General features: G+C 38.9%; 1 protein-coding gene and 1 long non-coding RNA gene across 2 annotated transcripts in view; both read left to right on the top strand.

The window, feature by feature from the left end:
- The first annotated feature begins 7416 nt into the window (after positions 1–7416).
- ETNK1 (ethanolamine kinase 1) overlaps positions 7417–26814 on the top strand; it is a 32552-nt gene continuing 13154 nt past the window's right edge. The window contains exons 1-4 of the mRNA XM_075506369.1: positions 7417–7714; positions 18124–18383; positions 19214–19354; positions 20916–21058. Coding sequence (XP_075362484.1) covers positions 7559–7714; positions 18124–18383; positions 19214–19354; positions 20916–21058 — 700 coding nt within the window. The 5' untranslated portion in view covers positions 7417–7558. The remainder of the gene's footprint in view (positions 7715–18123; positions 18384–19213; positions 19355–20915; positions 21059–26814) is intronic.
- LOC142411834 (uncharacterized) lies at positions 21065–24396 on the top strand. Its single transcript, XR_012776301.1, has 3 exons — positions 21065–21548; positions 22739–22796; positions 24368–24396. It is a non-coding gene; the product is annotated as an uncharacterized LOC142411834 (long non-coding RNA).

The following is a 26814-nucleotide window of genomic DNA, read 5'->3' as shown; positions in this document are numbered from 1 at the left end:
ACCTCCCTTGCAGTCCTCTGTGCTTCTGTGGTTGTTGAGGTCTACAGCCCTATGGAGGGGAAAACAGAGACTTTGGCAAAGTTTGGCCCTTTACCCTTGGTATATTTGCTATCATTTTATTATATTGTATTTATTTTTTATCGTATTATTGTTTTACTTTTCAATGGGAATACATACCTTTATTATCCCTAAACTTGAAATGTAATTTAATTAATGTTCCAAGCTCTGCCTTAACAGAAATACAAATGAAGCTGACTAATTCAGTAATTTCCCATGCTTAGCAACAGTTGCAAACAGAGAAGTCTGTAAAAGATATTTACAGCCTATGATTAAGTTATCAGGCTGTTCTGAGCTGTTCTTCTCTTATGCCCACTGTAGTTCTTTGGCAAGCCCCCCTAAGATTCCCAGCCTCAGGAGTAAATAAAATCTGTAGGACAAATAATAAAATAAACAATACTGAAAAAATAAAATCTGTAGGACTTTCAAAAGCAGCCCGAGATGGTGACCTACAGCTTGTAGGTTCAGAATGGAAATATGAGTCTGCCCCTCTGAAAGTTAGATTTGCTTCTCCCCTACCCCCTTGAGAGCAGGTGGTTTTGCTCCAGGGTGGAACCAGGGGGGCTGCTGCCAGGCTCTGGGGCACTCATGAGCTTTAATGGCCCTGCCCAGCCTCCCCAGGACCCCATTTCAGCCCAGCCTGTCCTGCTCCTTGGCTGGGGCGGTGGGACAGCCCTGGCTGCCAGGCGCTGCCCTGCCCTGCCGCGCCGGGGGGACCCCCATAGCCCCTGCCCCCCAGGGCACCTCCGGCCGCGCTGCACCCCGAGAGGCTGGGTGGAATGCGCACCGTCACGGGGCGAGGGGGTGACGGCAGCGAGGGAGCAGCGCTCCGCTCTGAACTTTAATCCAAGCTCATGTGACTGGTTGGACGTACGTAGCCTGTTTCACTTCCTTTGGCTCCTAATTAGTAAGCGGTGGTTTTCCCGGTGACAGCAATGGAAGCTGAACGGGCTGCTCAAAGGTCTGCTCCTCCGACATAACTGATTTTAACCAGGCTGGTATACAACAAAAAAAGGAGAAGACCAAAGGAAACGGGAATTGACTAAAACCAAAAGACAGTGGGGGGAAAAAAACCCAAACCCATGAACAAAAAGAAGCATGTAGGTTATAGAACAAAAAGAAGGGCTCCAGAAAAGGAAAATGACTGCAGAGCCATGGACTAGTTTGGGGTGCTGTTGCTTGTTCCTTGGATGCAAGTCCTTCATTAAGAAGCTACATACTTGCACTCTACCAGCACGAAAGGACCAAAGCATGAGAGTACTACGTGAGAAACAAGGCAGGGGGATCAAAATAAAGAAAAAAGAGGCCAAGTCTGAGCAAGGGATACTACACTAGGTTATGCTGGTCAATTTTAATCCACAGAAACTGGGATTACGCACCTTTCAAAAGTGAAGGGACCTCTCCCTTCTACCCAGCTGAGAAGTGGCAAATATAGAGACAAAAACCAAACAAGTCACTTCAGCAGCAGCAAGAGAATGGATAAAAGCTTGGCTCAACTTTCCTTTCTTTCAGTGAGAAATAATAGGGATTCTTTTCACCTGTTCAGTAATTCCCAGTTCTAGGATTTAAAACTATCTTTGGGATTTAAAGTCCCAGTGAAATTCCAAAGTCCCTCCTCCTCAAGTTATTAAGGGAGGACAGACACAAATTCTGGTTACATTAACCTTAAATCTGTAGGAAATAGGCTATGAACAAGGATGGAAGTAAGGCTTAGAGAAAAGATGCACAAAGGGGCACCAAAAGAGCATCCAGCTTGAAGTCCGCTGAGTACGCAGGCCTCGGTACGCAAGCTCGAATATTTATGGAAAGGATGCAGTGGTGTTGCCCCAGAGTCCTCCTGGTTATCTATCAACTTGATGAAAAGGAATTAGATATAAGCACGAGAAAGCAGCACCATTGCTTGTAATTTCTATGATTTTTTCAGTCCTTGACTTCTTGAAACTACCAAGAAAGTTGCTGGGAATCATGTTTTTGCGAGAAAGACATTTAAGTCAGTTTAGTAATTTATTCTCTCATTGACACAGAATCACAACAATTTCCTGCTCTTTCCTTCCCCTTCTCCCTCTCATCTCCTCTCTTTGCCACCCTTTTTTGCCTTTCCTTCTTCTTTATTATTGATTCAGGTTGAATGTGAATTGGCAGTCATTTATATGTGACAACCATACTCTCAATCTCTCAGGATAATTCTGTACACATTTTTTAATTGTTTTAATTTAGTTCCACTAACTCACCCCCCCCACTTTTTATGCTATAAAATTGATTAGAGATTTCACTAGAGAATACAGAATGGCATTCTGATAGTACCTTAAAAATAGGAAAAAGTATTCTAGGCTTCTTTTACAAGCTTGCATAGCATTTAAATGCACATTTGATATTGTCTTTGTTCACAGAGATTGTTTCAAATTGCTGAGGTTTATAACTTTTCTTCACAGGAGGATGTTTGATTAGTCAATAAAATGTTAGAAAAGCTTAAATTTCTAGAATATATAAAAGCCATTCAACTCTTATATTGCTGCAGGTGAATTTATTCTTGCATGCAAGGCATCCTAAATCTGCCTAAGTAGTCTCTTTTTGGGTACTTACACAGCATGTGTATTTATTGCCCTTGAGAAAAACACCAGGATATGGTAAATCATTGGACACGTGTACAGTCCAAGTTTAGTCAAGGATCAGTCAACTTGTAATTACTCTTCATATTTTAAAACACAGAGGTGTCCATTAAAATAAATGCAGACACTGGCCTTAATTATGATTTTGTACTGCTTTACTTAACCTGTATTTTTTAGTAGTGTAATTAGTACGAAGATTTTCTCTTCTTTCTTTATACCCAGTGGCTATAATGTTTCATAAATAGCCCTAACCAAATGTGCAGTTTAGCCCCAACAGCATGGAGAAATCACAGAATTCCTTGCTAAGCTGCTCATTTTGATTTAGCACCTGCTTAAGTGTAAGCTTGTATTTGGTCCTACTGACTTAAGCAGGTTTTTCAGGTTTTGTCTCTTCACTGCACTAAGATTAATTAACATGCATGTTTAAGCATTTTGCTTAGTTTGCTTAGGTTTCCTGCAGGACATGTGACCAGGTACCTACTCACAGTGGTTCAGCCTACAGTTCATGGACTCAGAGCCAGGGACAGCACAGAGGGAAGGCATCTGCGCGTTCATCTGAAGGAGCCTTGGAGGTAACCAAGCCTATTGGCACAGATGTCCAGACTTCCCCTAGAAACTTCTGAGGTTTCCAGGTGAAACCCTGAAAAGCTGCAAAAGCTGGAAACCACTAAGCTATTTCACGTGTAATCAGATCTGTTATTACATTATGCACCGCACCATTCCTGTGTAGGAAAAAATTGGGGTTAGATAGTCAGGAACCAGGCTATCACATGGAATGTGTCAAATGAGTGTCACTAATTGGTAGGCTACTAGAAAATTAAACCATAAAACTTCAGTGAGCATTGAGATTTTTACTCTGCTATCATATGTAGCTTTCAAAATATACTTGAAAAAGCTATAACCTATTATTCTGTCAAGCAACTTGCACAAGAGAAGCGTTTTTACCATTTTGACAACACACCAAACAGTATCCATCTTAGAGAAATTTGTAAACTGTCAAGATTTTTATAAAATGATATGTTTCAAGCTAGTCTTCACCGAGATGAAAATGAAATCTGTTTATATAGTAAAATAAATATATGACAGAACTATCAACTTTGTGTGTTGGGAGTTGTTGCTGGTAAATCAATATGGATGCTAGGGCACCAGGCACTTTAAAAATCGATATAATAAATAAATAAATATAAGAGTAGAATTACAGTTTAACACTGTGTGTACAGAGATGTGATTCATCTTGACACAAATAATACATGCTGGATAATCAACAGAGATAACATTCTTTAAAGCACTGAAGAAATTCTGCAATCAAAGGACTGGTCTGGAAGTCAAAAATTATTTCCAGGCCCGCTGACTGACTGGTCTAATGGCAGGTTTAACCTTCTGATGACTCAATTTTTGTATTTGTGAGATTAGGACAATAGAAAGTATTTTGAGACTCTCTGCTATGCAAAATGTTATTAAAATTAATTATGGCTACAAGGGGTACATTTCCCATTTATAGTCACATGTATGCACTGAGTTCTTCTGAAGCAATTACTGAATAACTGGGTTTGGAAAGCAGCCACGAGAACTGCACCTGGGAAGTTAAAACTGGTTCTGAGCCTGATGTTGCTCTTTCCTTTGTGCTTTTTTTTTTTTAAAGAGCTTATAAAGCATCACCACTGACCTAAAGGCAAGGTGAACAAATGAAGGAACAAATGAAATGGCACAACCTGGTTTCTGATTAGCAGAAGAAGGAAAAGAGAATGGCAGAACAGTGAGGATAAGCAGGTCAGACAGGCTGTATGCAGTCAGTACCTAGACAGCCTGGTAGAGCACAGGTCTGGGAGAGAATTAAAGCACCCTGTTTTCTTCAATTCCATGTTGTGTACATCTGTGGTCAGCCTTAGGATGACTTTAATTTAGTATGGTGTACCTACAAAACTATCAGGCATTAAGAGAAAACACGTTCTCTTTATTCCTGAGCCCTTACTTCATGTAACATCAGCTCTTCCTAAGAACAAGAACAGCTGACCTGAACACTTCGTAGCCTGTGAGGAACCCACTAGAGTTCTTATTAGTGAATTTCACAGTCTGTAGGGTACAGGAGTCAGGAGGGGGGGAAAGAAAAAGGAAAATAAATTTTTCAAAAAGGAAAAAAATACTATTCTTGGAAACTTGAGAAAGAGTCCCAGTCTTCAGAAGATATTTTCTGGTGTTTGATTTGAACACAGCAAATATTTGCAGGAAACAACAGGTAAAAAGGAAAGGAAACAGGGTGAGTAGCAAGCTATAACTTTTATTGACTGTTTTAAAACAGGAATTAAGAATTCCCAGTGCACCATGAGGACAAGCAAAAAGGATGTGTCTTTATACCATGACCAGAAAGATGAAGGTGCTACTGCCTAAGTGTTCTCAGTTCTTTCATCTATTTGATAACTATTTAGAAGCCAGAAGTTCAGTTCCCTTAATTTGCAAACAATCTAAGCACCATGACTGCTCCAGCTTCCCCCCTTTATGTTTAAAATATATTCACAGCCAACTTCTGGAAATTTAGTCAGATGGGTAAGTTAGCAAGGCTTCTCAGAGTTAACAACTGAAAGCTTCTGGTAGGAGTACTATGTTCAGCATTAGCAAGATTGAATCTCTGTTTCTACCAGTTCTTGTTGAAATTAACATAAAGAAGCTGGAGCATTCAACCTGTGATATTTTATTTCAACAAAAATGTCACTTTGCCCTTAATCCATAAATAAATCTTAGTTTATCATCTACCAAACTGCCTAAGCAGAAGCAGAGGGCACCATGTATCACATGCTTGATCAGGTAGAGTAATATGCTACTATGCTAATACTAACTTATAGGGCTGAACAATGTATAAAGGTGTGTGTGTTTAAAGAAATATTTTTTTCCAAATAAAAATAGAGTTTAACTTTCAAAATGTCCTTAAATTTAAAGAAGAAAAAGTGGAGTGGGCTAATGGAAGAAATGGGTAGGTCCAATCAGGTGAGATGGAGAAAGAAGATTTTAAGAAGGTGGTGAGTCGGTGTATATAAAAGACAGACACAAAATCACAGGAAAGAGGGTTACAAAACTTGAAACAGTTTTTTTTTTTTTAGGGAACAGATTTAAACAAAGGAAAGCCAAAGCATATTACCACTAGAAAGGTACTCAAGCTGTAACATTTAGATCTTGAAATTTTATGACACTTGAAATTTGATTCAGACCCCTATATTCTTACCCTCTTAATCCTTGGTAGAAAAAGGCTATTAATATAGAATAACATATTTACACTAATAATACCAACCCATAAACATTACATTTTCATTTAAAATACAACAGAAGGAAATTTTGTTTATTGAACTCTCACAAAGACGGACTCCTGGCTCTAAAGATTTTAAACACTTGGTCTGAACCAAAGCTTAGACAGAAGAGAATACTAAGATTAATGATCATGAAGAATGAGAGAAAAAAAGATTTAACAAGGAAATTACTTGAAAAATTGTTGACAGACTGTTCCAAATGTTTAATCCTGTCTGAGGGGAAAGGCATACAGGTGAGTGAATGAAGAAGAAATAGGGGGATAAGGTGAGATGTTCAACAGAAATAATAGGAATAGAAGTGATGATGCACTTACATAGTCAGGTCATGCAAAACCCTTTGGTGACAAGACAACAGCAATTCTTGGTAAAGGACAACACATCCACAAGTAGATGGAAAGGTTACTAATGCACTGCACTTTTGGAGAGGAACGTGTATGAAATTAAGAGAACTAAACCTGTGGAACTAGCTGTTTCCCTCATGGCATTGTTCATTTTGAGCATAAGTTATGCCCCTTTCCCCTGACCTGGGTCTATTTAGAGTAACAACTCTTTAGGGAAGAGACCAGCCACTATTCTGTTTGTGTAGTTCTTGTGTTTTAGGCTAACCTAATAAACTTGCTTTATAATTGAGGAACTTCTTGAGTTTTCAGTGTTTCCTACATGGGAAGATCAGAACGTGGCGGGAGGCAGGTATTTGTAGGAATATTATGGGTAGCATCAAAATATTTCTAAAAAAACCAAGATAATTTGTTCCATTTTTTTTTTTCTTGATTGGTAAAATGCTGTGGTGTAGTCAGGGCTTTTTTTTTTTTTTTTTTTCTGAAAATAACTGCCCCATAAAACTTCAAGGCGGCAAGGTTTTCAGCACAAAACAGGAAAAAAAAAAGAATGTAACTTTTCTGTAGTGCTCATGAAAAGGATAATCTTTATGAAGATATTTAAATCAGGGCAGGCACGTAGCATGGTACTTTCCCAGTGCCCTAAGGGGCCACAAATGGTATCAAACTACAACTGGTTGAAACTGGAAGGTGGTTAGCAGGTATACACCCTGCAAGGGAACGGGGGAAACAAAAGGGGGGGTGTTATGAAGGCTGGCCCAGAAATTAAAGACAAAAATTAACCGCAGCGGATAACTCAAAGCCTGATTAAAATCGGCCGTTCGCCCGCTGATTGACTGGGCGGCACCTCGGCAGCTGCCAGCTGCATTCCTTCACGCCCGGGGAGCGGGCGGCGGCTGGGGGACGCTCTCCCGCACCGGCTGCCTTCACGGCTCCCCCTCCACAGCCGCGAGGAGCTTTTATTAATTACCTCCCTCGCTGCCCCACGGCGGTGGGCTCCGGCAGCGGGCAGGTGGGAGGCGCGGGAGGGCAGGTGAGGGGCGCGGGGGAGGCGGAGGGCAGGGCGCCGCCAGGCTCCGCCCGCTCTCCCAGGCTGCTCCGCGCCGCAGCCGGGGGGAGGTGGAGCCGCTTTATCGGGAGCCGAAGTGGAAATTTCCCCCTCAGTTGCCGGCTCTGCTGCGGAGGAGACGCTAGCGAGAGCCGCTCGCCCTTGTCGCCCCGTGCCGCGTCCCGTCCCGTCCGACTGACCACCACCATGTCCAACTACATCCACGTCCCGCCCGGCTCCCCGGAGGTGCCCAAGCTGGACATCACTGTCAGCGAGCGGGAGGGGCCCGGCTACCGCCAGGGCGCCCTGCAGCTCCTGCGCCGCCTGCGGCCCCACTGGAGACCCGAGGAGGTGACTCTGCAGGTACGGGGAAGGCCGGGCGCGTCGCGGGGCCTTGCGCCCGGGCCCCGGCGGGGATGCAGCAGCCCCAGCTTAGGGAGGGAGGGAAGGGAGAGAGGAAGGAAGGGGGGAGGGAGGGCGGCCATTGTGCGGGGGAGCTGCCGCCTCGCTTCCTTCCCCTCCCCCTCCCTCCTCGCTCTCCGAATGCAGCCCCCTGCGCTGAGCCCCATTTGCTAGGCAGCCTGGCGGCGGGGCGTGTCGGCGCGGCAGCATCCCCTGCCCCCCCTCCCCGGCCCTCCTCCTACCCTATCGCTCGCTTTCCTCTTTCTCTTTTCGTGCCCTCCCCGCTGAAACTTGGCTCCCCCCGTTAGCGGAGGGGAGAGCTCTTCTACCCGCTCTCGGCTGGCGTCCCCGCCGCCCTGCCGCACGCACGACGCTCGCTGCCGGCCCGGGGGCCGAGGGCTGCGATGCCGGCGAGGGAGGAGAAGGGGAGGGCTCCGTGAGCTTCGCCCTCGCCGGGTCTATGCGGAGCAGGGCGTGTTCGTCAAGCGATGGGGGATTTCCCTCCTCCCTGGGGCAGAGGAGGGGAAAGGCAGCCGGAGGAGGAGGGGGCGGCTGGCTGCCGCCGCCGCGCTGCCTGTGCTGCCGTTGCGCTGAGGTAACGGCCGCCGAGGTAACGGCCGCCGGGACGTCGCGCGGGGCGGGGGCGCTCCCCTGGGCGCCATCGGCGACGGAACCCTTGGCGGCCTCTCCCATGTAATAAGTAAATATAAATGGAGGCCTTGGATTCGCCACGGGGCTTGGTTTTAGGCTGACGGTATCTCCATAAGTATCAGCCCCGTTAACGTCCTTGCTTGCATCTCTTAGTCTTGACCGTATGCCGCTTAGTCTCCGGTATTCTCTAGGTGAGCAATCATTCACATTTATGACGAGTCATCAGCTTGAGGATTGGCTGCTTTTGTGCTTCTAGAATATACTTAACCTGGCCCCGTACAAGTCTTCAGTCAATATACCTGGCTAAAATAGCAGTTCAGTTGTAGCTTGTGTTTAGTTGAGCGTTTTATTATATGCTCTTAAACTGTGTTATTCAGCAGTTATTAGTATGTGGAAGTGTCTTATTTTAGTGAAGTTGCTCTGAAGAGAGCTGCTGGAACTAATTTGTGTAGAAAAACTGAGTACATTGAGGTAATAGCACATAAATTGACTGAAATTTTCTGAAGTTTCTTGATAGGAAAAGAAACTTGACACATGCCAGTCCAGTTAGTATGAAAATAAAGCTAATGAGATTTTTCTGAGTAATTTCTTTGAGGGCTGTAGCCATCAGTTAAGCACAGTCCCAACATCTTGAGGTGCAATGAAAGTAGCTTTACAATATGTAAAGCTAAATAGGGTTGTTAGAATTCATAGAATCATAGAATGTCTTGAGTTGGAAGGGATCCATAAGGATCATCGAGTCCAACTCCCTGCTCTTTGCAGGACTACCTAAAGTTAAACATATTTTTGCTCTTTTAGCTCTCTGATGAGGGTACTTCTCAACATAATATTTTTTGTTCTTTCATACAGGAATGCTAATAAATGAAACTAAAACATTTTCTTATTAAGGAGGGATGACTCTAACCTTGGGAAAGTTCTAGTAGGTTTAAGAAAAAAATGCTGCTTCCTTCCTCTGTCACCCTCTTTGGAAGAAGCAATTAACAGAATAAAAACCACCGGTACCATTCGTGTGGAACAGGGACTCATTTGACTGGTCATGCAACAGTAAAGTAATAGACTACTGTCTGTAGTTAGAGGTTTCTGTCTAAAAATTGTCTGAGTTTTGTTTCAACCAAGTTACTTTAAGACCAAAACTTCAACTCGCTCTCTTTCCTCTTGCTCCTTTTGAACAGCAGAACATCCTATTCATGAAGCTCTTCAGCGGCCTTTTATTTTTAACTCTTTAATCTGTGTTTAAACTGCTGTGTGTATGTAACAAGCAAGAATGCATGTGGTTTGAAACTAGTTGTATTACCACCATTGCTGCTGTGATGTTACTCATACATGTTACGCATGTATCGCATACAGTAAGATGCTGAAATGAAAGATAACTGTTTTTGTTAAGAGGATGGAGTGAACAGAAGGTCTACCTTGGAGTCCCCTCATTAGAGAGGTGTATATTTAGGAGGGAGATGAAAATGAGGATCACTTATTGCATGGAAAATATGCTTGACTAATCTGAAACAGGAGCATCATAGCAAAGTAGGCAAAGAACATTGGTAGGTGGAACTACTTCCTCTGTTGAACTCTGTTGTTAGCTATCTTTGCTCTTAGTACTTCTTGGGTCAAAACAATTGGTAAGATGTTGAAGAGTCCAGTAAAAAGTTAATTAACTTCTCTTGCAAAAAATTTACTGTTATGTGTCAAATTGTTTAGTCAGCTGAACAATTTTGAAACAGTGTAGTTAAAAATTGTTAATGTTTAATCCTTACTTTCTGTAGGATTTGTAATTATCTAAAATCACGAATATATTTTAACACTTTTAATTTTTTTGCATCATAGCATAGAACATAAGTGTAGGACAGGATAAAAAAAATTAAATCTTCAGTGCTTACATTATTCTCTTATTGCATTGTTTATCAGAAAGTCTATAGAATCCATAAGCATTGCCAATTATCTGCTGAATCACAAGCAGTTCTACTGTAATGTATCTCCTCGATCTCAAGTTATATGTGAATATTATCACTACAGAACAGTACAAATATTCAAGTTCTTTTACATTGGTAAGGAGAAACGAAATTTTCCTGTCTAAACACTGACCTTCACGTAGATACTTTGTGCAGTTGTCATCTGAGGGTGTACTAGGAGCTGTGTAGAACTGAGTGTTGCATTTTCTAACTCTTAAATTCTTGAGGTTTGCTTTCTCTGCTTTACAGTAATACAAAGCAATGTCATTAAGATAAATCTGTGCTTTTTGCAGTAGTCACTTTTGATTCTGTAACAGCTGATTTTAGTAATAAAATTGTAGAGTAGTTCAGATTGGAAGGGATCTCTGGAGGCCTCTCTCCCAACCTCCTGCTGAAAAGCTCACTGCTTGCTAAATTCAGAAATTGATTGGAGTGAACATGAGAAACATTTTTTTTATTTCATAAACAAAAATGCTTTTCAAAACTCAGACCCTGTTTTGAATTAGTGAACAGCTTAAATTGACAGTGGACATTCCAATTTTTATATTTTGGGCAATTCCTTATTAATGAAAGAAAACTTAATTGTTTTAACTCTTTACTGTCTTAAAGAAGTTGTATCACCCTTCCTAATGTAAAAATACAATCACAGTTTGGAATCTGTTGCCCATATTGAGAATTTTATTTTTCCTCTTTTATGGAGATTCATTTGTGTTAGTATTTGAAGGAGGATTGGTATTTGGTTACAGTATGGGAAGGTCCACTTCAGTGGTAACAAGTGCAGATTCAGGATTCTTTTATCCCATGACTTATTCTACATCTGGTGATAATGAAGGATTTGGTAGGTTAATGTAATGCAGTGTAATGTTATGGTACAGGAAAAACAATTGTATGTCTTTCCATTCTGAAGTAATCTTTAACATTGAGAATAAAGGCTACTTGGTTTTACTGGTGAAATTGAGAGTGCTAATTTACACTTTTGTTATTTGGATAGACCAGCATGATATCTTATGTGCAAAAATCGGCTGCAAAATCATTCAGGGATCTGGAATGATAAAAATGATGTGCTAGCAAACAGTGCTTTTGTCCTGGCCCACACCTGAGGAGAGAGGAAAAGAAAAAGATCAGTTTTGCAAAGGGGACGAAATTCTTTCATAAGACTTTTTTTTTTCCTTCCCCCAGAATCCTGCAAGCTCCTATCTGGAACTTAATTCCAGATCATCTCCAAATAAGTGTCATTAAGTTGTGTGGGGTTTTTTTATTCTCTGAAATAATTGGACCTTGCTTGTTTTCTGGTACTGTGTCTTTGTTACCAAGATGTACATGTCTTTTGCATTTATCAACACTTTGCATGACTTACTACTGCAGCATTTTATTCTTTCCAAAAATTTGTTCCTGTAGCTGTAAAATGCGAACACACAAGATAGAGCCATGCTTACAAAGATTTGTACTTTCATGAGCAAAACGCCCCCCCCCCTTTTTTTTTTTTCTATATATGAGGTTAGCTTTTCCCTGTGTGTCTCTGCTTTTTCTTCCTGACTTGTGCTCAGTAGCTTTTCTTCAGGCAGTATTTTCTGGCTGCTGCTCTAATTTCTTTGCTTGTGTTGATCTTGGTATTTTCTTTATACCAAACTATGATTAGGTTCAGATTTTGGAACTAATAAAAATGTTTCACAGTTTAAATAAATGGACTGAATGTGGGATTTAAAGCATTGAAATAATTGAATGGAAACAGAAAATGGAAGTCTGTGGGAAACAAAATAAACTTTTTATTTTGTATCATTATGTTTTTCAAGAGTATTTTTATTGCTTAGCTGTTTTTAGGACATCATGCTCTTCAGCAGTTGTGAAAGCAGTTACCACTTAAAGGGGAAGGATTGAGTTCACAGATTAACATCCTGAAGTGCTAATATCTCTAAATAGAGAAGTGATGAGTGAAGGAAAGAATAAGAAAAGTTAAGAGTTGCAAATGGGCTGCATTGCTGATGGGTTGTGGAAAAACTGTAATTTGAGGTGTGCCTTGAACACAGTGTCACAGTAAGTGGGAAATGTAGGCAGTATTAGATGTTACTTGAGGCTAGGTTGGTTTCTCTGTTCTCCATAATCTCAGTGCCTTGTTGTGAAGGGTTTTTTGTGGTATCAGTGGGTGGGGCAGCAATCACGCATGTGGTGACATTTTATGTAATTAGTGTGCCACATCACAGTGCATGATGTAATCCAGTTGTGCATGCTATAGGTGTGTTTGTATTGATTGGTTCTAATTGCAGAGAATTGTATTTGCTTAGACACAGCTTGGATATGACTAGTAATGGCGTATAACTTATGCTATAGACTTGTAATGTTGGAAAGGAAGATGGCTATCTTAAGATGTTTTAGTTTCTGTTCTCTTCCTCCCCCCCCCCCCCCCCCCCCCCGCCCCCGGTTACATGGCCATTTTATGTCAAAATCTTCCAGGGAAGGAGCAGCACATTAATTCTTTGAGTTAGAATAAATTCTTATGCTCCTTTTCTATTAGCTTATTTTTTGGGATTTGTCTGTAACTGTTTTCATCAGTATCACGAAGTCTGTAGAAAGATCTAAAACAATTCACCACTTTGGAAGTCTTAACTAGTTACCTGATGTTGACTGTTTTCAGGTAGGAGAATATTCTTCAGAGACAAGATGAAAAAAATGTAATTTTCCCTTTGGGGTTTTCTTCTGACATAAAAGAAAATAAAGCTTTCCCATCTTGTCATGCATTTAGATCAGAACCAGCCCATGCAAGGGATGATGTATCTATAGCATTTTATAATAGACTACTGAATGTAATTTTAGATGGTCTTTATATTGAGAATATGGAGGATGTGAAACTTCAGGTGAAAACCTTAAAGCCCAACAAACAAAACCAACAACCCTCCCTTCCCTGAGTTCTTCCTTGAAGCTGCAGTGTTGATGGTTTGGTAGCAAAAAAAATATTTAAGTGATACTATATAGCATAGGTAGTGGTGGTGTTGCTTTCTCCATGCTGCTGTCATGGATGAGCACCCCAAGAGTTCAGTGGAAAACTGCTAGTTCAGCCTGTGGCCAAACTTACTGTAGAATAGTGCCATTAACTTACTGGCTCCCTGCTAGCCTTGGTCCTTCTGACACCAAGGGTCTTGTTTGTGATCATCTGACCACCAAAATCACACAGACAATGGCTTTCACCTGCTGAGTGTAATGATCTACAGGGTATGGCTCCAGAGCCTGGAGACCTTTGAATGATGTGTCTTGTAAGCCCTGTTGAATATATGAGAATTTACCTAAGGCTTGCATTTTCCATTAGTTGTACTTTGTCCTTCTTTTGGGAATAGCTGCAGAAAGTGACAGAAATAACTATCCTTGTTTCAAGAAATTAAATTCTTGAGATGTATACTTGTGGATGTGCTTGTATGTACTTTTCCAGAAGAAATGAAGTTACATCTTACAATACAAATTTGAAGCTTTGTGAGCATTAAAGAAGCATGTATTAAGTCTCTTCCTTTCTAGAGATCTTAATGTGCAATATGGGGTTCAGCAGCAGAATGGGGGGAATGCCTACTTGTTTATGCTGAAACTTCACATCACTGTTCTGTTTCTACAGCAGTACAGTACTGCTTTCTATATTTCTCCTCCTATAGATGTAATAACAGTCTAGAAGGAAAAAACTGCTTGGTTTTACATCTCTCCTGTGAGTGATAAGTGCTTTCTACTTTGCCCTTGTGACACTATTTCTGCCAGTTCATGCTTATTATGTGTGACTAATTTTGTTCTCATTCTTTTGAACACCTGGAACAACAGGATAAAAGTATAGGCTTTTCTTGAACCACCTACTTATGATATGGGAGCACACCCATCCCATGCCCTTTTCAGGAATCTAATAACCTGATCGTTGCTGACAAGTGCTTTTAGGGTAAACTCTGTCTCAAAGATACTTCATGTCTTGGTTGAGTTTTCTCTGCTCTTCCTGGACTCACTTGGCCTGTCTTGTTTCTACCATGTGCTGCTTTCTGAGACTGCATTTGAGTAACTCAAGCTTATTTGTAGCTATCTCACTTTCACTCTGCGTTTCAGTAAACAGTTTATATTTGTTCCCGAGAGCTAGAAAGCCTTGACTTCAAGCTAGATCTCTGACTGGATTGCGGGCCAGTATAAATACCATTTCCAGAAGTGTTTTCAGAATTTAGTTTTAGCTTTGTGTCACCTCACCTGAAAGTACTTACTACAATGTGATAAGTACATATCACAACTATTTTAATTAAAATATTTAAATTAAATAATTACATTACAAGAGTACCAGGATCTTGCTGCTGGATTTTTGTGTTCCATCATGTTCTTGACTTCTTTTGGCGCTCTGCATTTCTTGATTTATTTCCAGAATTTTCTACCTGCTATTCATAACATTCTGCAGATTTTTCCATCGTCTTCCACGTGGCCTTGAGAGTTTACTGATTATCTTATTCATGTCATCAGAGTCCATTCTCTGTTTATACTGCTTACCTGATGCTTTTGTTATAGAATTCCTGTTTTGCTCTGCTGCATCTCAGGTGACATTTCAGGCAAGGCATTCCAAGATGATTCTTTAAATGCTACAGTAAAGGCATTCTGAATAAAAGAATAAAGCAAGTATTATGTTCTTTTACTGGTAGAAAACATTAGATGTTTTCTCATGATGGAATATGGAAATTGTCTAGTCTGGATAATGTTATTAGAAAAGTAAGCAAGCCCTTCTGCCTTTTAAGAAGCAATAACGAAAATGCTCCTGGGTGTAAATAATTACTTATAGCAGCATGTTACAAATAGATGCTAATAAGAAGTAGAGTTCCTAAATTATCAGTTGAGGGAGTCCAATTTCCTTGTTGTAGATTTCTTTTTAGTAACACTAATGAGACTTGTTTTAAGGGGATAATAGACCTGTGCAGTATGACAAAAGCTGTACAGTGGCCAGAAGTTTCTGTTTAACAGAATAAGCAAATCAAATTCTTACTGCTTCTTTGCATCAGTACTACATAATGCTTGGTTTTTTTGGTAGTATCACTATTTCTGATGACCTTAGAGCCTTGTCTTTTTTTATAGTCCAATTTTGTATGGAGAGAAAAGCAAGCTTCATTAGAGGGTTGTTTTGTAAGAAGTAGAAAACAGTAGCACAAGTTCCAGTGATTTGAAGTGGTGCCATTGTATGTTAGGAATTGTTGCCTATTTTGTTTGCTGCCTTTGCCATTTGATAAAGACAATAGACTTCTCTTTCTTCAGAGGGGATAGTGAATTCTATACTTACTGGTTTTGATCCTTCTTAGTTCAACAGAGCTTTCACTTTTCTTTCAGTCCTGCAATGACAGGATAAGGGCTTTTTCTAACATTACATTTCAGAAGTTTTCATTTACGTATGGCAGGCAAGATACTTTTTAACTTGATCGACAGCTCAACACAAATCACTTCTGCAAAGTGCTCTTTGAACTTTTTAATGAGTTAATTCTGGTTTTATGCTAAAATGTATGAGAATCAGTACTTACACATTGATTTGCCATGTTAGTGATTTGTCCTGTTGGCTCCTCAGTATGAGAAAGATACAGGCTCACTGGAGCAAGTCCAGCAAAGGGCCATGAAGATGATGAGGGACTGGAGCATCTTTCATATGAGGAGAAGCTAGGAGGGCTGGGACTGTTTGGCCTGGAAAAAAGTGGGCTTGCAGGGATCGTATCAATATGTATAAATATCTGATGGGGAGGGGAATGAAGAAGAGAGCCCGATGTCTTCTCAGTGCCCAGTGACAGGTGAGGCAATGGGCACAAAATAAAACACGTGTGAAATTCCATTTGAACACAAGAAAACACTTTTTTACTGTGGGGGTGATCAAACACTGGAATAAGTTGCCCAGACAGGTTGTAGGGTCTCCAGAATTCCTGGAGATTTCATTGGACACAGTCCTGGGCAACTGGCTCTTGTTGGCCCTGCTTGAGCAGAGAGGTTGAACTACGTGATCAGAGGAGGTCCCTTCTGATATAAATAGTTCTGTGACAATACACTTACAAGGGGGAAGGTTGTGAATGAATACGTTATAATATAAGGTGTAATTTGTGATTTACAAGTCATACTTGAAATGCATTTAAGTATTGCCTGTTCAAATTGGGTAACACTGCTCAAGCACATCATCCTTCTCTTGATATAGCATGTGTATTGTTGCAACAGTATGCTTATGTACACAGAGAAAACGTAAAACATCTGCATAAGCGTCAAGCAAAAGAATAGGGTAGTGTTAGAATACAGTTGTATTCATTTTAATATGAAAACCTATATCCGTGGTACTAAATGGTATAGTTTTCTTAGTTGCACCAGTTAACATTGTAACATTTAGTTGCTGCGAAGACTGTTTAAGACAAGAGTCTTCATTACTTGTCTCCTAGTCTGGGTTATTCAAATAATAGCTAGTAATAAAATGTGTCCATAAATTGTAAAATCTTAATTTTGAGTCAGTCAAGGAGGCTTTGTAAGCAGGTTTATTGGAATTTATGGTTGCCCTGTGTAGATGAAAAGTATATGATTTGCTGAGCCTACTTCTGCAAGGTTAAGTGTTTGTAATTGTTGAAGAAAACAGAGTACCTTCATATCCTGTTATTCTGCATCTCTCCTAAGGAACCTTGAGCTACTTCTTGTTGAGTTTGTTCATCTCAAGCATAGGGGTGCTGAGGAAAGCAAGGCATAATAGCTAAAATACAGCACCTTCCACTGTGAAAGTCTCATTATCAAATGTGAAAGGAGAAGCAGCAGTTAAGGAGTGGGGGGTTTTTTGTCTGCCCCCCTTTCCCATAGCTAGGAACTTGTAGTATCCATACCTCCATCATTATTTGAAAGGCAACGAGTAGGCTGTTGTTAGATATAAACATAATGCTCAAGTAATGCTCTTACTTACTTTTGTAGTAGGTTACTTGCTTCATCTTCAGTATGTTCAGGCATCAGTGACTAGACTGGTCAAAGTCTAGTAAATTGCAGGACTTTAAAAATTGCGTTTATATACATCTTAATGCTAAGGACTTGAAATACTTTTTTAATCTTCTAAATAGCATGTACCAGTTACGAAGTAAAATGGGAGGATAGTGGATTTTGTCAGAAGCTTTTAAATTTGGAATCGTACTTGTAGCTGAAGACTGGAGTCTTGAATTTTAAGTACTGTCTGAAATTTGTAGAGGAGCCAAAGTGACTTTAGGAATTGTTCTCAATCAGTAAAACCTCAAGGCTAGTGGGAAGATAACCACCGAACTTGAACTGTTCCTGATCTAAATTTTGCTTTTTAAAAGGAGTGGTTTAGAAATCCAGGAATATCTTTTACTAGTTGTACACTGATCAGCAAATACTGCAGTTCTGAAGTGCCTCAAAATTGTTTTTGTTTTCGTGCTGCCTGTATTCATGACTGTTTTCGTACTGGTTTAGGATTGCTGCCTTGTTGGGGCTTTGATTTCAGCCATCTTAATCCATCAGTTTCAGAGTGGTTATGTAGAAACTAATTTTACAATATTGAGCTTTCGGTTACTGCCTTTTACATTTAGTATTTCTGTAGGTTGCTGCAGCATGTTTTCACATTTTTCTCTTCTCTTTTCATGTGTTACTGGGAAAAATCCTTGCAATTTTCTCCATGATTTCCCTGTATCTTAAAGGTTTCTCTTGTTAATGCTCAATCTAGTAAACATTTGTGTTTTGTGAACTAAAGAATAACCCTATGTTCTTTTCCTGCATGTTGAAAATGCAGATCTGAGTTGCTTATGCATTATTTTTACTTTTCAGCTGTTCACTGATGGAATCACCAATAAACTAATTGGCTGCTACGTGGGTGACATAACAGACGATGTGGTTTTAGTTAGGATCTATGGAAATAAGACCGAGCTCTTAGTAGATCGAGATGAGGAAGTGAAGAGTTTCCGCGTGTTGCAGGCTCACGGTTGTGCACCTCAACTATACTGTACTTTCAATAATGGCCTGTGCTACGAGTTCATGCAGGGAGAAGCACTGGATCCAGAGCATGTATGCAATCCAGATATTTTCAGGTAAGCTTTTTATTTCTTTATTATTATTATTTCATTATTCAAGTTATATGATGCATTTATGGTGTTCTGTCAGGCCCAAAGGATCTCAAGCTTAATTTATAAGCAGGCAGAAAAGAAATATTTCTATAAGCCTGCACTAAGTTGATGTTCACACTCTTGATAGTGCACTGTCCTCTGTCTTAGTTCATGGTATTTCAGTGCTGAACAAATGATCCTTACTGCCTCCCCGGAAGACTATATATTCATTAGAGGTCTGCTTATTGTGAGTATTTTACACTTGTACATTACCATTAGGGACATCATTTAACGTGGAGTTGTAGGGGGCTGAACTTAATTAAAGCAAGCACTCCTAGCTCTGTTTCTAATACATTCCTTTTGTGAATGGGTTCAAGATAGTCTTCCATTGAGACACAATTTTTTTAAACTATTAGCAGTGAGCAGAAAATGCTGATGTCTTAAGATTTTTAGCTTTTCATGTATGCACTGAAGTGTATTTGCCTAACAATGGCAGCTAATTTAAGTCAACTCTTCTAAAGATAAGCAAGTTGAAGAGCAGACTGTAAATATAGGTGACGTATGCATATTGTAACAGAACTCTAACCCCTCTCACCTCCCCTCCGTTAAGTAGTGCTGCTAATGACCATTTGAGTCTTTAAAGACGCTACCTTATATCTGTGCTGCTCTTGTTTAAACCCCTTTTGGATTCCCTTGCTGCATTTTTTACAGTCTTTTTGTTAAATATTGTAGTTGGCTTCTCTTGTTGCTAGGAAAAATATAAGACTGTCAGATCTATTGCAAATATAACATTCATTTAAACTTTGGTTTTTTAGACTCATTGCCAGACAGCTTGCTAAAATCCATACTATTCATGCACACAACGGATGGATCCCTAAATCTAATCTGTGGCTGAAGATGGGGAAATACTTCTCTCTCATACCCACAGAATTTACAGATGAGGAAGTAAATAAAAGGTAAGTATTTCATTATGTGCTTTCCAGATTTCCCATTCTTTCTCGTTGAGAGGTAGAAGAATGTTTAAAAAAAAATAGATTTGGGTTACCATGTAATGTTGAAGTTTGTAAAATTTTGAGTTCTGTCATACTCTTACATACTGAAGTAGCTATATAAATGTCAAATATGGTGAGGAGAGACTCTTAATTCATTTGGTATATTTTGTATATATACATACAGTTCTTGGTTTGATTGGACGCTTAAATGATGGTAGTTTTCTTGACCTTGGCTCTTTAAAAAGAGTAAAGTGAAGTACTTAAAAGCTGAGACACAACTACCTGAAGAGATCCATCAGTCTCCCAATCAGAGACCTATGTTCTGGGATGAGTACTGAAAGCATATTTTCTGGGGTTGCAGGAGTCCTGCTTGTTGTTCTTTCTAACCTGCACCTCTTTGCTGTCCTGTATTTGTTCAGTTTATAAATTTGTCCAAAAATGGGTGGCATAAAAGTAAAGTTAATGAAATGCTGTTCTGAGTGATGGGAAGCTCCCGAAGTGTTTTCCAGAGGAAGAAAAGGTATCTGCACAGTCATTCTAGACTTACGCTATCATGGAGTTTCACTTAGGTTTAAGGGTTTAATTACATCTTGGTTTTAGCATCCCAGTATAGCTTTTGACTTGTAAAACAATCTATTTTTTCTTGGGAGCTTAACAAAATAAGAAAATGTTTCCAAAGGGTTCTAGCATCAGTCACTGGAAGGTTGGGATGAGAGGAACGGCAGAACTAGGAGCAATGTTTTACATTAACCTAAATTTCTGTGCTGTAATCTAAAGCTTGAGTTGCAGACAATGTTTCTCGGGGACTGGAGATCAAACTTTTTAGCTAAAACTGTGATTTGGAAGTGTCTGTGCAATATCCTCAAACTTCATATCACTCAGTAAGCAGAGTCCAGCTTAAAAACATTCTTCATAGAACTTCTTTGAAATCACTGATGCCAACTGCCCTTCTTGCTGCATTGTAATTAAAGAATGATCCAGCAAAGTTGTTTGATTTTTTTTTTTCTTCTACAGCATAACATTCTTAAAACTGAGAACTTGAGTAGTTAATTGAAAGTCTAAAAGAGAAAATGCTTACTTAAGCATATTTACTGTGACTAGAACCAAAAATTATTCCTAACTTCCTCTGTATAGATACATATAGTACTTACTGTGTATTCTACTTGAAGGAAGTAATGTAATGTGAGCAAAAAGTGAATGAAATTCATGCTATAACACTGTTAATCTTTACTCCTTTAAAAAATATGCAGGATTGTGTTCAAGTTCTACTCCTGAATTTTGGACTACTCTCATTTTTACAGCACAGACAATCTTTAGAGAATTGTTTTTGGGGAGGACAGGGAAGGAATTTTTGTAATTTGACTGCTGTAGTGCCAGGGGAAAGAGTGCTCTAGTTTGGGAGACTGTCTATTGAGTTATTTGAAATAAGAATTTAGAGGAAAATAACTTGTTACTTCATCACAAATGCTTGGTATAGAATACACGGTACTAAATATTAACACTCGAACTTCTTATACCTGAAAAGATTTTTAAGTGACATTCCAAGTCCTCAAGTTCTTCAAGAAGAGATGGCCTGGATGAAGGAAAGACTGTCAAATTTAGGATCACCAGTGGTACTCTGTCACAATGACCTGTTGTGTAAGAATATTATTTACAACAAGAAACGAGGTAGGTATTGAACTAAACAGTAAGTAGTGGCTTGGTTTATGCTGTAATTGCATTTGCTGCATCAGTAATGTCATTTTACTGACTTTAGTGAGTGAACTCAATTTGAGCTTTTAAGTACTAATTACCAATGCAGTGATAGTGATATCTGTGCAAATATTATGTTGCTTAATTAGCTAATTCTCATCTATACGTTACTGTACAGAGGAAGAATGTTGGTGTTCCTTGCTTTACTTTAATGAATTTGTTAATCCCTAGCCTGCCTGTATTGACTACACTTCAAAGTATGCAATTGCTTATGTTAATTCTATTCTAGTCATATAAGCCTTTTCAGAGGAAAAAAAATCATACAAGCATAGAAAATAACCTGAAGACATCATGTCCTATAACGTGTATTTTTCTGGTTTGTGATTGTGGGAAGACACCTTAATAATGAAGTATCTTATTGATACTTAATACTACATTCTGCGACTCAGTTTATTTGCTGTGTGAGGTACATAGGCATCTTAAAGATTTCTTTTGTAAATACACGCTTCAACAGTTCTAGGCAGTACACATCTTGGCAAAGATGAATTACATTTTTGTTTTTATTATAAATTCAACTCATAATTCATGTTATTAAAGAATGCCTTAACTAAAATCTATAAAGCTTCTGTATAAAACTACAGTTTCTTTTGTTTCTGGATTTTAGTGGTTTGAGGTTCGGTTACTAAATGAATCAATTAAACAGGATATTGAAACAAAAAAGGCAAACTTGTGACACTAAAATGGCCATGGTGCAGTAAAAACGCACAAGTTCCCTCCCATTTCAAATATCTGAGCTCAGCTGAGTGCAACAAATTCATCATGTTAGATCAAGATTTTCTTTTGAAGTGAGGATTACATATTCCTTCTAGTAGCTTCATATTTGTTTGTGACAGTTTGATAAGGCTGTTGGTATGTAAGCCAAAAGTATGTGAAGTAAATGACTGTGAATGGAACTGAAGTATTCTCCATCAGTCATCATTGATCTTTGACCTTTTAAGCTTATGTGCCTTAATTTCTAAATAAAAACTAACAAAAACATGCTGGAATTGGTTCTAGTATGAAAACTGGCTGTGTATGTATAACCAATTTCTGTATCAGATATGCACTGAATGCATGTGAATTGAGAAAAGAGAGTCTTTTGGTAGTTTCTATACAAGTTTCCCTCTGCATAATACCATTTTGAAGGGAATTGCTAGTACTTCTAGTTCTGTAGGTACATACATATGTATATATACCTGTACAATGCTATTAAGAGCAGTTTTAAATTCTAAGAATTCAGTATGAAACTTCAGTGGTTTTACTTAGTTTCAATGCTGGTTATAGTTCTGCTTAAAAAGAGGAGGAGGGGGGAAAGCATGGAAGGTATGCAAAAAAAAAAATCAGATTGTGGTCTTAAACACATTGGAGTTGTGATACTGTAATACCAAAAATAAATCTATTGTGTGGGGTTTTTTCAGTGCTGAAACTACCTTGAGTTTCAGCTTTCCATAACAGACCCATTGAGGTAAAAGTAATTTTTATAGTCACTTTTTGTAGTAGAACCATGCTGCAAAAAAAATCTTGAGTAATTCCTTTAAAAGGCTCACTATCATGGTCAATAGGCTTGAAGTTCCTACTTTTAAAACAAATGCTATATGCTTTTCTTTTTGTAAACAGAATGGAGGAAAAAACAATGCCAGCAGTGCATCACTTATGAGCAATCCTACAATAACAAGTGTGTGAGTGCTTAGTGTTTGGGGACAGGGTGGGGAGGAGGGAGGTACATAAAGAACTTTTGGCTTCAAGCTAGTTGTAAACATCTGGGGGGGGAAAGACTTGGAAATATGAAATACATATACTTATTAAACTTATGTTTGAATGTTGCACATGTACTGTGTTGTAGCACTTCTAAAATCTGGGTACAACAGGTACTGTTTTCATAGTAACCAAACCTCAATGCCATCTGTAGAATATTTGTCTGTTGTTTGAAAGCTGTTTCTTACAGTATACTTCTTACAGATCAAAAAATATCAATCTGTTTGTTAGTACAATCTTAAGATGAGGAACATGATTTTAGAAGTGGAAGCCCAGCTTTTAACTGTAAATAAACATGTATTGCTGGAATTCTGTTTAGAACAGCAAAAGCTTTTATTGGTATACAAATAATTTTGCAAGAGCACAAAATAGAATCTTTAAAGATGTACTTAATTAGGAATGACATCAAACTGTACAAAGGTAGTTAACAGCTTTGGTGATGCTGTACTCTTACTAAACTTGCTCTTCTGCCTAGAAAGGCTTCTGTGTATGAAAAACCTTGGTGACCCTAAGCTGGAACTAGAGAGAGAGAATCAGTCTTCTAGATTAACTACTATTTTTTTTTTTTCTCTCCCCAGTTTGAGCAAAGCTGGTAGTGTTTATCTGGCTTTTCAGAAGCTGGCACAAACAAAATAACTCATTGGTTTTAGCAACACTGTATTTATTTTGTTTGAATTCTTAATTTGCACATTTACTAGGCATGGGGGGGGTGTGGGGTGTGTGTACATGTGTTTTAAGCTAAAGACTATCAACAGATACTAGGACTCCTGTCCAGTGCAGTTAGAATGATTGTGGCTTGTCCCAGTGCTTTGCTTTAGACTTGTTCTCTGCATTAAATTCATGTTAAATTTTCAGACTTGAAAGAAGAATCATAGTTGTACCACATTCTGCTTTTAAGAAGAATCAGTCTCATGTAATTAAATGTTATTGATGAGACTGGAATAGCATGTTGAGTGCTAGCTTCATTTAATGGAGTGTCACTTGTCTTACTTGAATTTGTTCATGCTGTGGCTGAGAGAACTCTGCCTCTTGCTGTTTTGTTAATGTCCGTTTGCAGTCACTCAGGATATGAAAATTTGCAAGTGTAACTTTACATAACTTTAATTATCAGTGTGAACTACTTTGAAGGATATAACTCAGAGCTTCACGTTGCTCTTAATTACAATTTGGGTATCAAGATAGTCAATATGCTTGATGCTTGGTACTGCTTATTTTTAGACCTTGTGTTCTGATGCTCTTAGTTTGGTGGGTTTTTTTTCCAGCGTGACCTGGGAGTTTCCAAAAATACCTGATGTTTTAAGAGTATTCAAATACTTGCTATTCAATAAGACCAATTATCAGTATTCTTCTGTCTGTATCTGTATGTGTTCTTTTTGAATGTATTAAAATCACCTGCCAGGAAGTTAAGTGTGTAGGTAGATGGCTAGTTTTGTTCTGTTTATTCCCTCTGCCTACCCAATGTTTTCTATGATGTTTCTCCTCCTTTGGTAGGAGTCTGTGGGTGCTCAGTGCTTCTGAAGACTGAGGTATGTTTAAGGCTTCTGGTTTTGATCTAAAAACCTTTTTTTTTTTTTTTTTTTTGCAAAGATATATTGGGTATTTATAGCTAAAATTATTCTTTGGGTATACGACCCGTTTGTGAATTTTCAAGTATGTTCATAGCATAGATCATTGTCTTTACCAAAGCTGTCTTCTAGGGCCTCAGTGGCTCACCTGATGAGCTGGATGGATGGAACTCAGGATGCATCATTCTGCTGTGGTAACTACAGCTAGGACTTGCACGTGGAAAGTGCTTATCTTATTAAACCATTAAAAGTGAAGAGCAGCTAGAAAGAGAGGTGTCATCACCCCTCCTACCTTTCAGTTTCCTGAGGAGATCTAACATGTCCTCTTGACTACTACTTGATCTATTTTAAAAATTCCTGTTTACAGAATTTCTGTAAATTTCTGGTGTATGGAACACAACATGTATTCCATTTTGTGTCCTTAATGTAGTTTTCATAGATTACATTGCATGTTGTCTACAGTAGTAGACCCCTTGATGAAAGGAGTGTGTTTCAACTTGAAATGTTGAATACTTTTGATGTCTCTATTCCTCTTGATAACAGTAGCTTCTGCAGAGAGATGGTAGAGCTTAGTTTTAAATCATGTCTCACTTCAATAAAATACAAATGTGCTTAGACTAGTGTCTGTTGTTGGTCTGCCTGCTCCCAGTGAAATCAGTGGGATGTAAAAATTCTTTGTACTTACTAAAAACCTCAAAACAAAAGCTAGCTGCTTAACTACTAGTGTAAGCCATATCTTTTAGAAGTGGCTTTCCTGTACGAACTGCAGTAAATCTTAAAAGTAACTTCTAATACTGTGGATATTTAAACAATGAATGCAAAGTTTCTTCTGCTTCTTCTAAAACAAGGTAGCTGAGACATGTATGCATTTATGAAGTGACAAACTTACGGTTTTTGCTTTCTTTCAGTTTCACAGAAAGAACTGTGCATCTTTATTTTGAGCCTTTCATGCAAAAATTAAACTTAAGGTTGAGTTCCACAGTAGCATAAGTCTGAAAGAGATCAGTAAAAATGCAGTTCACTTTGAACTTTTGTCTTACCGAATGTGAGTGTGCCAAATTTTCTTCATCTGCTACAGATTAGGTATGCCATTGTTGCTGCCTTGTGGTGGCATGCACCATGCTACTTGTGCACTGGCTGGAGGTTTATCACATGACTTGTTCACATGCATTTCCCCATAGGAGAGTACCTGGTAACAGCCTCATTTGTATCTTGTTAGATTCAATTTTTTACTGTATGTAATATTATTTATATCTGGAAGTAAGTTTTAAATATTAGCTGTACTTAAAAATGCATAATAGCACATTCAAGATGAAATTCGCATGTGAAAGAAATTTAAAGTATTTCTTATGTTGATATTTCGCAGGTAAACTTTTACCTGCCATGTTTATATTTTGTGTGGGAGGAAAGAAAACCCTCTGAATACAAGCAATATAAAATGTTTGGGTGTGTGTGTAGGGGGGAAGTTCAGGAGATCAGCTGTGTAGCAGAATATTAACCAGGGTTGGGCTGTGCATTTTGACTGCTGGTAACTTACAGGTGTTTCTTTTTAAAAGTAGTACTAAAGAACCAGTGGGAAATGCAAGCATATACAAGTATATTAACTTCTGCCAGTGCTTGACTGGCAGATTCATCTGTGACGATATTGTAAGATCTTGGCTGCAGCTGCTGTAAAATTTCTTGTCCCTTCAGAGTTCTAGAGAACCTCAATTTTCCGTTGCCAACAAGATTTTCCTGGGAGGAGCTTGCCACTCTGCAGGCCATTTTCATGTTGGTTTGTCAGAGCCTAAAAGGTTTAACCTCATAACCTTGGTAAGCAATCCTCTCTTTCTGTGGAAGTAAGGGTGTAAACTCTGACTTGGAGGATTGTGACTAAGTAATTTTGTTCGTGTTTTGGGGTTTAACTTTCATTAGAAGTGCTTCAACAAGAAGATTTATCCATCTGGAAAAGATTAATGTGTTAGTATTTCAAATATGGTAAAGATTAACTGCATAGATACAAGGAACACTTCTAACAAAGTTGTTCTGTGATAACGTGGTCAGGACACTTATCTGGAAAATCTATTGTATTTGATGTGTAATAGCCATAAATCTTAAGGAGGGAGTATATTAGACACTTAAAATTCTTAGTCTAGGAAATACATAACATACTTAACATTATTCTTGATTTACTTTTTTTTTGACTGGGAGTTCTGATAGTTAGCATTAGCATCTGTAAGATGTTTTAAGTCATGCTAAGAGGATTGTTCATTGTAATGGAAGGAATATGTTTTTATTGAGTAAATATGCAGCTAGTCATCAAAAGAATGGGTGTAGAGAGGGAGAACGGTGCAACTGTTAAAATTACCCATTTCACCATAGCAGTAGGCAATG

Source organism: Mycteria americana, chromosome 1 (assembly GCF_035582795.1).
Source record: "Mycteria americana isolate JAX WOST 10 ecotype Jacksonville Zoo and Gardens chromosome 1, USCA_MyAme_1.0, whole genome shotgun sequence".
NCBI lineage: Eukaryota > Metazoa > Chordata > Aves > Ciconiiformes > Ciconiidae > Mycteria > Mycteria americana.
This window is presented reverse-complemented; position numbering and strand designations above follow the sequence as displayed.